This window comes from Mesoplodon densirostris, chromosome 1 (genome assembly GCF_025265405.1).
Source record: "Mesoplodon densirostris isolate mMesDen1 chromosome 1, mMesDen1 primary haplotype, whole genome shotgun sequence".
NCBI classification, from domain to species: Eukaryota; Metazoa; Chordata; class Mammalia; order Artiodactyla; family Ziphiidae; genus Mesoplodon; species Mesoplodon densirostris.
Genome location: NC_082661.1, coordinates 55,293,720 through 55,308,338, shown reverse-complemented (window position 1 = coordinate 55,308,338; position 14,619 = coordinate 55,293,720). Strand labels below are relative to the sequence as shown.

General features: G+C 36.7%; 1 protein-coding gene across 1 annotated transcript in view; it reads right to left on the bottom strand.

Annotated features, from left to right (window-relative positions):
• The window catches only part of DHX15 (DEAH-box helicase 15), a 52,638-nt gene that overhangs the window by 30,748 nt on the left and 7,271 nt on the right, over positions 1-14,619 (bottom strand). Inside the window, exon 3 of the mRNA XM_060103581.1 lies at positions 11,794-11,987. Within this exon, the coding sequence (XP_059959564.1) occupies positions 11,794-11,987 (194 nt within the window). The remainder of the gene's footprint in view (positions 1-11,793; positions 11,988-14,619) is intronic.

The following is a 14,619-nucleotide window of genomic DNA, read 5'->3' as shown; positions in this document are numbered from 1 at the left end:
AAAAAAGCTACCTGGTGATTTGCTGTACTGCTAGATGTATGAAACCCTTTGCTAAAAAAAACAAAGTAACCTGAAACAGAGCACAAAAAAGGGAGAACCAGGTAGGTACTGGTGGTCCTATTAAAACCCTAACCATTTTCTTTTAGTTAGGTCAAGTTTTACTACCTTTCATAGTAGTGATAAAATACTTAACCCAGACTAAGGGGTGAGTCATAAAAATAGGAGGTCACAATAATAAATTTTAATTACATTATTTTGAAGTTTCAGTAATGGACTAGTAAACAAAAACTGCACAGGACGGCCAAATTCTACATTTTACTGGATACCCTATTCTCCACAGTGTTTTTTTAACTGTCTCAGGACAAAGACTAGCTTAAAAAGTCATCAGCATCACCTGGGAACTGGTTAGAAATACAGAACTGGCCTCACCTCAGGCCTACTTAATCAAAAATTCTGAAGGTGAGGCATAGCAATCTGTGTTCTAACAAGCTTTCGTATGATTTTGATGCTTGCTAACTTGTGGAAAGCACTAGTCTAAATTAATCAAGTTAAACAAGAGGCAGGGTATTCTCTGGTGGTCCAGTGGTTAGGACTCCAAGCTTCCAATGCAGGGGGCCCAGGTTCAATCCCCGGTTGGGGACTAAGATACCGCAAGCCGCGTGGCATGGCCAAAAGAAAAAAAAAAGTCTTTGGCACTATTAAAATAAAACTTAAAAAATGTACTGCAAACGTGTTATTTGGTTATAGTTTTCTTTACATATATTTATAATTTTTGAAACATCTCAAGTAGTCTGATTCAAAGAAAAGTCATAAAGGGAAAATAGATCCACAGAAAGGTGATAAATGCTTTGCAAAATGAACACCAGAAATTTAAAAAGTTTTTAATAATAAACTATGTATTATTCATAACTTTAATGAATGTCAACAAGTAATGCTCAAGTTATGAGTGATGAAAAACTGACTGGGGCTTCCCTGGTGGCACAGTGGTTGAGAGTCTGCCTGACAATAAGGGGACACGGGTTCGAGCCCTGGTCCGGGAGGATCCCACATGCCGTGGAGCAACTAAGCCCGTGCGCCACAACTACTGAAGCCCACGTGCCCTAGAGCCTGTGCTCCACAACAAGCCACCACAATGAGAAACCCGCGCGCCACAACAGAGTAGCCCCAACTCACCGCAACCAGAGAAAGCCCCCATGTAGGAATGAAGAAAAATACCTGACTGTATGGGTAAGTAATCCTCGGTAACAGTGTTCTCGGGGGGTGTGGGGGGGTAATAAAAGACTCCCTGCCTCAGCGCCACCCCCCCAATTCCAGACTGATCAAAGATGTTTAAGACAAAAACATACTAGAATACAGAATACATGAAGGATTATTTAAAACAACCTTGGCCAGGGTGTGATGTAAAATCCAATATTAAAAAGTGGTTAAACATATAAAATTCGTGTTTCTGCAAGGCATGAAATGTCATAAACAAGGCAAGGAAACAAATGGCAAACTAGGCAAAAACTGCAACTCGTATCCAGAATGTCAACTGCTAAAAGCTCATACAACTCAGTAAGAAAAAGGCCGACCAACCACAGGACAAAGAATAGAAAGTTACCAAATTTCATCAATTCTATAATACCGTATATTTTTCAAATTTACCTTCTCTGTGATTGGCATGCATTTTATTTTTTCCACTCATGATTTTTTAAATTGAAGTATAGTTAATTTACAATGTTATGTTAGTTTCTGCTGTACAGCAAAGTGATTCAGTTATACATATACATACTTTTTAAATATATATTCTTTTCCATTATGGTTTATCATTGAATATTGAATATAGTTCTCTGTGTTATACAGTAGGACCTTGTTGTTTAAAGCATACATTTTAAAATAGCACCTTACAAACGACTGTCAACCAGGTAGCAATACTCCTGATAAGATGAAAAAAGCATCTCAGATTCCGAAAAGAAATACAAATGGCCCATAAATACATGTAAAGATGCTCAATTTCATACAAAAGAAATGCAAATTAAAACCATAATGAGATTCTATTCATTTACAGTACTGACAAAGATTAAAAAAAAAAGTTCTACAACAAAGTATTGGCAAGGGCATGGAAACTGACGCTCATTTGCTCATCCCTTACTGGTCTGAGTAAATAAAATCTCTGTGAAGGGAAATCTGGCCACAGCTAATAAATTCAAACACACCCTTTGATCCAACCAGTTTCATTTTTAAGAAACTCATTTCACAGATATACTCACCTGTACACATGTGTGAAAAAATGTGTGTACAAGATTGTAAGGGAGTACCTAGGGCAGCAACCAATTTTAGTAACAAAAACTGTAAATTTGAGTGTCCATCAGAAGAATTAAACTATGCAGCCATTAAAAAGAATGAGGCGGGCTTCCCTGGTGGCGCAGTGGTTGAGAGTCCACCTGCCGATGCAGGGGACACAGGTTCGTGCCCCGGTCCAGGAGGATCCCGCATGCCACGGAGCGGCTGGGCCTGTGAGCCATGGCTGCTGAGCCTGCGCGTCCGGAGCCTGTGCTCCGCAATGGGAGAGGCCACAACAGTGAGAGGCCCACGTACCCCCGACCAAAAAGAGGCAATTTTATGTTTATTGTTCTACAACAGCCTCCAAGATAAATATAAATGAAATCAGCAGCCATACGTCTTGAACCAGCCCTACTATAAACTCTGAATTAATCTGTTCTGAAAATCCTAGTTACACAGTGCTTTTCCAATACTGTTAGGGTTTTGGTTACCTTTCAAAGTATCGGCTTTATCCTGGCATGATTAAATATGCATGTAAATCAAAACTATGTTTTTAGAGGATCCAAAATTTGCCTCAGCATGACCCGAAGAAATTCTTGGTATCTGCTTCAAAGAGTATTCAGTATAAATGACAGGCACTGTTAATTCTTAGTAATCAGATTTACTGCTTCACAAATACTTACACATAACTATATGGAGATGAAGAATGAGGATGGAGAGGAATAACAATACATACAGTAGACATACAGTGGTTAAGAACGCATCCTTGTTGCAAGACAAACTTTGATCAAGTCCCTGCTTTCTTACTGGTGTTCAACCTTGAACAAGTTCAACTTCTCTAAGGCTCCATTTGAAAAATGAGAATATGGTAGCTATTGTTTAAATTAAACACAACAATGTATATAAAACACCTAACTGCACCAACTGCCTGGCACTTGATAAGTATTCAATACAGTAGAACTCTACGCTACACTTTTTTTTTTTTGCTTTATAACAAATTTAATCAGTTATACATATACATATGTTTCCATATCCCCTCCCTTTTGCGTCTCCCTCCCACCCTCCCTATCCCACCCCTCCAGGCAGTCACAAAGCACCGTACGCTACACTCTTAACTAACCTCCACCTAATGAATGAATCCTTGGGAAAACCACCCTTACTCTACAAACATACTGTAGTATAATTACACTTTTGTCCCTGCCAGTTGGGTCAACATAATATGTGACATGATGATCAACTTTTAGAACAGAAAAGAGAGTTGTACGTATGTATCCTAAGTTGTATGCTCCAGAAAAGCTTGAAAAAGATAAATCATACACACAAAAGCTATCAAATGTATGAGATAACTACAGAAGAGTGAAAGGTGTCTGGAATTCCAGAATTCCAAAAGACTGAACTCTCTTAAATTCTAGAAAAGCAACACCTGTGTATTTTGCAAGTGTTTGAGGTTTAGATCCCACCTTTAGAACTAGACATTTTACTAAGTAATGGAACTCCAAAGGGCCGATATTCAAGGAAATGGGTTTGTCCTACATTAATAGATTGACGAATGAATGTATAGGTTTTAAGCTAAAATAAAATGTTTAACGTTTTCATAAATTTTCTGTTTACCACTGTTTTTATTTTATTTATTTATTTTTTTAAATTTTGACTGCATTGGGTCTTTGTTGGTGCACACGGGCTTTCTCTAGTTGCGGCGAGCAGGGGCTACTCTTCGTTGCAGTGCACGGGCTTCTCATTGCGGTGGCTTCTCTTGTTGCGGAGCACGGGCTCTAGGCACGTGGGCATCAGTAGTTGTGGCTCATGGGCTCTAGAGCGCAGGCTCAGTAGTTGTGGCGCACAGGCTTAGTTGCTCCACGGCATGTGGGATCTTCCTGGACCAGGGCTTGAACCCATGTTCCCTGCATTGGCAGGCAGATTCCTAAGCACTGCGCCACCAGGGAAGCCCTACCACTGTTTTTAGATTAACCCACTACAATCCAGTCAAGTGACATATGTGTCTCTGTTAAAGAAAAGCTACCCATATTAAAGTGCCTACACAAACAGGTTTGTGTCTGGTAATTTCTTCAAAGTTATAATGGATCAAGACTTCTGAAAGAGACAATGACTAGAAGTACTTACACACTTTCCTACCACATAACCTATTTTTGTTTAAAGCCCCTATCGGTAGAATAATTTTTTAATGACAATAGTAATGAACAGAAAAAGAACAAAGCTAAAACAGTTTGCATTTATCAGGAATAATATTAGAAGGCAGAACTACATATAGTACACTGATTTTATAAAATATTGTTCTTTTCACCAGCAAATATGGTGAGTCTAAACACCCTACCCTTCCTTCACAATGCCAACACTGTGAAATGGTTGATTACCCAAAAAGAGCAAACAATTTTTAAACATGCTTACAGTGAATGCTATTATACTTATTAAAGAACTACTGATAGTTATCAAATACCTTCATCCATCAAAACAATTTTTTTTTCCAGTATCAGTTAGTACTTCTGTATGCCATGTGCACAAAAAAAGTTGATCATACATTTTAAGTATATAGAAGTCAGTTTAAAAAATGAAGTTTTTTACCTCTTTTAAGTGACCTGGCTATTTCTGGACTCATCACTAACTTAAGAAAGTCTTCTGTACATCTCCCAAATAGCTAGCACTGTATGCCTCAGTTCTAACTTCACAAACCTGATCCACAAGAACACAGTCATTTAAAAAAGCAAGACATTTTGTTGTTCAATATTAAGATCTCCTAAAGGACAGCTCACATACAATCCACTAAAGCACAATCTAAGTTTACTGTGTAGAAAAATAAAGGTGGGAGCATCCAATCTGATTCCGCAGACATTACATTAGTAAATAATGGTGGTTAAGAATGAAATAATGACTGAGTTTTTTCTTTCAATGTCCAATATTTGTTTAATAGGCTATTAAGTTTTTAGAACATAAATACTTATTAGGTTCTTAGAACTATACTACTAAATAAACAAGAATTCTGAGTTATTTCTTTAGGCCTAGGGTGTCATGAAAAAACTCCTGACATTAAGCATGTTGCGAACCAAAGCAGCATGGGAACTTCTACTCTACTTAAAATCTAGCTTATCTACCTAGTTAATCTGCCCATTTAAGTCTCTCCATCCTTCTCAGCTCAGATGAAATACCCACCTCTTCTGTGAAATCATCTACACAATTCATGTGACATTCAAACTACCTTCTTAATTGCTTCATAGCTTACCTCCCCAACCAAGTCAGAAAAGAGCCAGCAACACTCAGTTCCTTTATATACATAATGATCCTTTCACTGGTAAAGGGATAAAGATTTATATAGGCTCACGTTCAGTTTGACATATTCTTAGCAAAAGCATTATCCAGTATGAGCAACCCTAATCTTACTATAACCACAACACTATATTTAGCATGATATCGGTTACAATGAGAACAAATCACCATTAGATGTAAACAGTCACATGGAAAGGTACTATACAGTACTCGGAATAATTTGCAATCTACAATGTTTTAATGCAATTCTAATATCAAAAAAACGGACAGGGACTCCCCTGGTGGTCCAGTGGTTAAGAATCCACCTTCCAATGCAGGGGACATGGGTTCGATCCCTGGTTGGGGAACTAAGATCCCACATGTCGCTGCAGGGCAACTAAGCCCGCCCACCACAACTTCTGAGCCCTCTCGCGTTAGAGCCCACATACAACTAGAGAGCCCTCGTGCCAAAACTGAGCCCTCGCACTTCAATCAGAGAGAAGCTTGCATGATGCAACAAAAGATCCCACGTGCCCCAACTAAGACCCAACGCAGCCAAATTAGTTAATTAATTATTTTAAAAACAGACCAAAAAAGCCAAACAGAAAACATCAAATCACACTTATCAAGTACATAGCCTCATAGTTATTAACTGGAATGCTGAAGATCAGCAGCCAAAGAATACAGCTTTATTTTTGGCAAACAGCCAAAATACATTTGGTGTGTGTTTCAGAGTTAGGGATCTAATCAAGCAAAAGAAATTAACAATTGAAAAATAAGGAAACTAAATCATTTTTTTCAAAATATACTGCCTAGTCTGCAAATTTTCATAACTTTTGAAGGAAATGTTCTCCCATCTTCACAACAGAATTTACAAAGCTAGGATCAATGTGTAGGTTCTACTTAGTGTTTTTTTTTAATTTATTTGGCTGCACCAGGTCTTAGTTGCAGCATGCAGGATCTTTAGTTGCAGTACGCGGATCTAGTTCCCTGACCAGGGATCGAACCCGTGCCCCCTACACTGGGAGTACGGAGTCTTAACCATTGGACCACCAGGGAAGTCCCCTACTTGGTTTTTTTAAAGATGCTGGCACTGTAAACAAGAGAGACTTCTATAACTAATCCCTTGCGAGTGCCTAAGTATAAACACAAAGGTCAAATGTAATACTATATGCAGACCTTTAGGAAATCAAGTTAGCTTTCTATGAATTAACAAAAGCCAACAGAATTTTAATTCTAAGTGACAACAGTTTTTTTTTAGTCTCTATGACAGGAACTGCTTAAGTGGTAAATAGCCACATTTACTCTTTATTCCCACCCCTTTCTAAAGATCCACTAAAACTGCCTTTCCCTAACTTCAGTGCTACACTTGAATTAGAACAAAGCCTATCATATAACAGATGTTCAATAAAGTAGTTTATAATTGATGTTTGTATAATTAATGACCTCTAATGACCAGTTATCTGTTTCCACATCTTACCTCCAGTCCTAAAAGAATATTTGGATTCATTCATTAATTTCATATTGACAAGTAACGTCAACTTTTAATTCAAGCTAAAACTCCCGAATTGTAGATTGAAAGAAACTTTATTAAATTGGTTTTATAAGTCCATTTAAAATTAACCGGGTTAACTGGTTAATAAGATCCAATAATTTCTCAAACTGGAAATCTACCACCACTATCAGCAGCAGCAAGAGTAGAAATGTTGACTTAGCACTTTCTGGGTAACAGGAATTACTCCATGGGCTACACACAAATTACACATGTGATCTGAGAACAACCCTAAGATGTAGTTGTTATTATCAGCTCCATCTTCTGAAAAAGCAATAAGCTCAGGGGAGGTTAATTACGTGGCCAAAATCACAGCTAATAAGTGGCAGAGCTAGGACACAACTCAGGCACTGCAATCCTAGTCTGTACTCTACAATCTCTTTCCTTTTGATTCTCTTCTCAAGTCAACTTTTTAGAACAAGACTGTCTTGTTGGAAACCCACTCTGGAACCTCTAAGTAGTCCTTAGGCAGCTGGTGCTTCGAACTGTTGTTTCCAGGGGTCCCAAAGAATTTGCTATGGCAATGTCTGATAAATCCTCCCCAAGGGTCAACCTTAGATATTCTATTTTACTGGGTTCTTACATTTGTTAAATATTTTTGGATTCTCTCTCATCTTCTTGCCTAGACTGTCTTTCGGAGATTAAAAAATTCTGCCAGTTTCCGATCCATGTTCTGTGGAAAAGCACTTCCTTGGCTGGTTTGCTCAAAACTTCTCTCCCTCAAGTTTTACACAGGGCTTACCACACCTTAAAACCCAAGGCTTTATTTCTCCCCGTTACTTAATTAAATTTCAGCTATGTCCTGTGTTTTAACTTTCCTTGATTTTCTAGCATCTTGTCCTGAAGTTATATAAAAGATAAACATCTCAGGATAGTGCACAGTCATACAGAGCTAAAAGCATGTGTCTTCCAATAAAGAGCTGCAACACTTTCTGCTTCATCATTATCCTGGGTTGAGTTCTTAGTCCAGTGACATCCCAAAATTGAAATAAATCTGATACCCAAAAGCAAAAGATTCAGAATAAAAGGCAAATTATGTACATCAAATCACTATACCTTCTCCACCAAGACAAGTTTAAACAAATCAGTGAAAATGTCTTTCCATGAAAATTCTACCCTCTCCATGATTATATTTAAGATTCACCCTTAGTCTACATCGTAGTGACAAATTTTCACACTCCTCTGCTGCCCCTTCCGTGTCCTCAGAATTTTTTTTTAAAGGATTCATGCACAAGAAATGTCTACAGATACAGACACAAACTCTCTTCCCAAAGGGTTTATGTTCCAATTAGGCAAGGAAAAAAACAAAAAAAACCCCAATCTTTGATCATCCATACTGTCTACAAACCAGTCCTGAAATATCTCAAAAGCCATCTGCCATGGAAATGCTGATTCACACAAATGAGTTGGATACTTTAAATAATATGCAGACTACAGTGCATTCAAGTAAAAAGTACAATTTTTTTTCCCCTTCAGAAAATAAGTTTTTAAAAATGATGTTCCATGTGCCTAGAAAGATCTGCTTCTCTGTACCCCAATCCCTACTCCTGGCAAACCATTACTTTTAGTTCAGTCCTTGACTTAAAATTCTGCCTTCTCTTTTCTAGTCTCAACTGAATTCTCAAATAATGCTTTCATATACACTCCAAAATTCTCTTTCAGAGCCTAATCATAATTTTAAATTTTATATTTACTTTTTTATTTGCTTTACGTAGACAGGAACCAGATTTACTACTATACCTAGCACTGCCCAACATACAGAAGATACTCAATTATCAATTGACTGAATGAATGACCAAACATTACTTGTGTAAATTACTGGATTCCCTCAATATCACAATCTCTCAGTAATTTGGCAGTTTGAGGAAAAAAAAACAAAAGGAAGCATACCACCTAAAATAACAGTGAAATTAGCTACTAAATTAATAACTTAAATATTATGATGTTTTCCCAAAAGTTCAAGACTACTAAACTGCCTTAAAAGTTATCAGCTCCTTCACAAAGGATGAAGAATGGATTTCTTAAAATTTGTGACAAGTCCAACTATAAAGTGCTTAAAATCCTGTGCAAAACTGTTATCAACCTCTTCCTTATATTAAAATGAATTAAGATATTTTTCACTGACTCATCACAAATTTGGCAACTTAATCTTTCTGACTATTCTGCTCTTCTTATAGCTACCTCATGAGGTACCCCTCCCAATAATGTGCATTCCAAGATGGCCAAAGGAACATAAATATACTGCAAAAGAAATACTTCAGGGAGGGGAAAAAAAAAAAAAAGATGGGAGCAGGCAAACACACAACAAACAAAATATAAAAACCATTTAGCAGTGGTGGTTTTGAAAAGTAACTTGTCTACTGGGACTGGATAACTATTTAAGGCTAGTCTAACATACTGTGCATTAATTTACACTAGATCCAATCCTCTAAAATAGCATAATATTAGACCTAGAACCTAGACATATATGTGTCCCAAACACTGAAGAAACTATCTTTGGACCATTAATCTGTATAAAGATGATTTAAAGATATAATTAGGCTAAAGTACTCTCAAACTTATTTAATTAGTAAACACGCATTTATTCAGTATACACAATGAATGAGGAAGGACATGGTTAAATTCTCAGCTCCTGAGACAGAATCTTTATAAGTTAGTCCTCTTTACCATCCTTCTATGGTGAAAATTAAAGGCTTCTTCTGGCTACACAGTAGATACATAAGCATTTTATATCTATATATGAAAATAGTTTATGGAGATTACTGATAGTTGTCTGATGTATTCACTCTTCCTACCCAATTAACTATGTAACCGATCCTCATTAAGTTAAAGCTTTAAATGTTTTGAACACTGGGTTCTCAAGAAATGAGTTGATAGATGACTATACAAAATACACATAGGGATTCATAAGACACTGCACTTAATGAAGCATTCCCATGAGTTAAACCTACCACTAACCCTGTACTACTAGGACTTGATATCACTTAAAGATAATACTAAGTTAGCTTCTAGCTCTTCAGAAGATTCTAGAAGAAATTCCAATAAGCTTACCCTGTCAAGAATTAAAGTTTTTTAAAATTTTACTATAGCCTCCAGAAACCATTCCATTAAGAAAATATCACAATGCCCAAGATACTTTCATTTTGAGCTATCAAATCTGTTACTTGTCACTCCCTATTAACTGAACCAAAACCTTTCACAAGCACACAGCTTTTGAAAGCCTACCACTTCCTACTACAAAAATACACAACACACATTCTGCCCCAACACTGCATGTAACTTTCTCATCTCCGAATTTCCAAATTCTGTTCTCCCTGCTCAACTGTGGCTTTAAAAAAAAAATTCAATGCATACTGAATCAAATTTTAGAATATTATTCCTCCTAAAGGTGAGTAAAACTGCCTTTTATTATCCTCAACTGCTTGACATTATCTAATCTTAAAGTATTAAAAACAATCCTAAGTTAAGATTTTGCTTATGTAGTGTTTTTGTCAATTATATTGTAATTACAACCAACCAATAATGTGATTACACTAAACTAAACACCTAAGTTCAATTGCTATTAAAAATGAAACAATCTGAAGTTCTAATGAAACAATATATCAAAGAAACTAAGAAACTGAAATGAAACTTGAGAGTAACAATGTTCTGATTATGGAAAAATTTTAAGTTGTGATATCACAGTTACATTTCAAGAAATCTTATCTTCGAGAGAGATGCACTGAAATATTTAGATGAAAGTGTATGATGCCTAGGATTTACTTCAAATTATATGGGACATATAAAAGGTTGAGGTATGGATGAAATAAGATTGGCCAAGTTTGAAGATGCAAGACAAATAAACATGAGTTCATTACAGTATTATTCTACTTTTACATACATTTGATGTTTTCTGTAAAATATATAGTTTCCCCCATAACACAGTATGTACCTCTGCCATCAAAGACTCACGTCACTGTCCATGTAACATTTTATTCCCAATTGTCTTTTAAAAACAACCTGAGGGAGAAGATTGTATCATGACAAGGAAATTGTTTTTAAAAAATGATTGAAATGTCATACATACACAGAATAAACAAATAAAAAAAGGGGAAGATTTTCAAAAGAATTACCATCAGGCAACAAACATCACTACTTACGCAGAATGGAGGTGTTAAGATGAAGGTAAAGTATTAGGGAAATTAAAGAAAATGTTAGAAAAAAAGCTCAGTATGGCTGTCAATCATATGCACCACGGTATAATGAAGAGGAACGAGGTCTTTGAGGAGACTCCAAGAGTATATCACAAGACAAAAGATTCCTCCTTTTAGCTCATAACATATGCATGGTAATAGCTGTACAGTTAACATTAAAAGCTCTCTCACCCAAATAAATCATACCCCTTCCCACACATCATTCGTTCTAAAAGTAACTGTCCTTTACTAAATATATCACTTTACTTTTCTATCATATTTAAATGATCCAGAATTTCACCTAAGATATTGCACCAAGTAACTAAAAAATCTGACCTTTGAACTTCAATGACCACTGAATAGCTATACATATATTACTACCAAGAAAAAGAGTCCATATTAAAAAGTCAACTAGTAAGCATAAGAAGGTCTAATATGGATTAGTCTAAAGTTAGATGGCTTGAGACTCCACTAGCAAAGTCCCCTATCTGGTGGCAGAAAATAAAAACAGAGGGGAAAAAAGGGTTCATTTTTAAAGATAGTACTTACTTAAGAATGGTTTTTGCACTACTGCAGTCCTCAAATCGAATGGAGTAACCAACTTCCTGGCCCAACATCACATCCATTTCATCAGCAACTCTCTGGGCCACACTCATTGCAGCCACTCTCCTGGGTTGGGTACAGGCAACTCCTCTTTTGGGTCCTGGTAATGATCGCATGTACTCCACACACCACTGTGGAATCTATCAAATAATTTCACATTTGAATTAATTCTACTCTGCCTGCGCATCAGGTACATTTAACATGAAGTGTTTTATCTCATTCTAATAATTTAAAACAAAATTCAATTTAGGCACACCACAAATTATTACTTATGACTTAAACTTATAATAGCATGAGCTCTCCAAGCCAAGGAAGGGTAATGTATAACACTGATATGTCATAACTGCACTCCTCAGTGAACTAGGTCCACTGAGGCTTTGCTGAATATGCTCTGTAGTGTCAATGTTCCACCACCAAGCATTTCTCTATGCACTGGAAAAATTCCAACTTAGGAAAATTCTACTTCATAACAAATGTTAGTTCCCAAAAATATTCTAAGAAACTGTAACTTAGATTCCTATACAATTTAAGTTACAAATTTAGCTCATACTTGGTAAGCCAGCAGAATCTAACTCCTATCCTTCTCCCCTCAGAAGTAGGCACAATGGCAACACCTTAAGTACATCTTAAAAGTTAATTTTAGTTAACTATCAAACTCAAATTCAATAGGACCTATAGAAGCAGCAAAAGCACTTCCCTGAAGGAGGGCAATGAAGGGTAAACAAGGAAAAAAAAAAAAAAGACCAACAAGCATAAGTAGTTGGTTGTTGCCATGATGACACTGCATTTCCTAGCTGTCCCATTATCAATAGAAACTAAGAGATCTGCTAATTTAATGGTTCTTCTCTACTCACTTACCTGGGAAAGAACCGTGGGAAAAATCTAAGTGCTTACTACGTTAAATTGGAATCCACTCCTACAAGAAGGACATGATGGATCTCCATCAGAGCCTCCAAAAGCCTAACAGATTTTAATGTTACAGGAAACGTGGCATTTTTTTGGTATAGGATTTGTACAGTGATATTTGAAGAATACTAGTTGTACTATTACTACTTTTTTTTTTTTTTTTTGGCAGTACGTGGGCCTCTTACCGCTGTGGCCTCTCCCGTTGCGGAGCACAGGCTCCGGACGCGCAGGCTCAGCGGCCATGGCTCATGGGCCCAGCCGCTCCACGGCATGTGGGATCTTCCCGGACCGGGGCACGAACCCGTGTCCCCTGCATTGGCAGGCGGACTCTCAACCACTGCGCCACCAGGGAAGCCCTATTACTACATTTTAGTTAGGTTCCTTCTGCTATTTTGTTTGGAGAATTTCACTTTCTGATAGGCACAAAAAGATAACCAAAAATGGCTAACTATTCTTAATGGTTTTGAGTCAAAGTTTAATAGGAGTATGTGGAAAAAGCATTTGCGTGAAATTCACTATTTACACTGTTGTTTCCCTTTGAATCCCCCAAATCCCTGCAATCCTAGGTATCCATGTACCTTAAGTATTAAAAAAAAAAAAAACTAATCCAAAAAAATCACAAATCTTGTTTTGAGTTCACCTGCCCTTCTTCTCCACTAACTGCTACTAAATAAACTCATCTCTGAAATAAGGTTAATCATATAAGACCACAGAAGGGTAATATGAAATAAATATAACTTTGGCTATGAGACAAAGGGACAGAGTTTTAAATACTGAACCCACCTATATCTACTGTGTAACCTAGGGCAACCCACTAAACCTCTCATAAATCAAAGCCTCACTTTGCTCATCTGGAAAATGGTGATTAACAACTTCCTTGCATGGCTGTTGAAAAACTTAAATGAGATAATACAAAGTACACAGTGCCTGGCTTTACCCAACTGCTGACTAAATGCGTGCTATTAATACTACACAAACTAGATAAGCCAGTTGAAATAATTATTAAAAATATAATATTAATAATCTTAGAGTTATATCTTTTCATGTATTTAATTCTTTAAATTTCCATAAGGTGATAAAAATAAACGAACAGTTTTAGCTTCCAACATCAGCATTACATTTCCTCCATTTAAAAAGAAAAACCATACTAAGGCTCAGTCTTATATAACAAGCACCTCCAATCTGGGTTGCTATTGTAGCCTTCAAAATGTCTCTATGAAATACTCAAATTGATAGACTTGTGGCATTGTGTAACTTAAATTATACACATACAGGATAACCTGTATATGCAGTATGCTCAAATCTAAACATGTTCATAGGTACATAAACATGGAAAATCAGGCCCATAGGAAACACAGAGATTATTTCTGTGTAAGTTACTATTAAACTCATTTCAACACTTTCCTGAATTTTCCAAATTTTCTACAATAGCCAGGGGCTGCTATTTTTGTAAAATCTAAGAAATTTTCTGATGGGTCAGGCTCAAGCATCTGAAAATGAAAATATGGTTACCTCACTCATAGCAAGAACATGCAAATTAAAAAATTACACTGAAATACCATTTTTCTCCTGTCAGATTTGCAAAAGTTCAAGTTCAGTAGTACACTCTAGTGGTTTCCCACGTATGCTCTCATACATGCTCACGGAACGGTAAACTGATACGTTCCCTATAGAAGGCTATTTGGCTGTACGTTCCACAATTATAATCCATCTTCTGACCCAGTAATTTCTACTTCTGAGAATTTATCCTAAAGATATACTTGCCCATGCAAAACAACCATTAGAAGCAGCCTAAATGTCTATAACATGGACCTAGTAAATAATGGCTCATCCACGTTTGAGAAATATCCTAAATATATTTCTAAT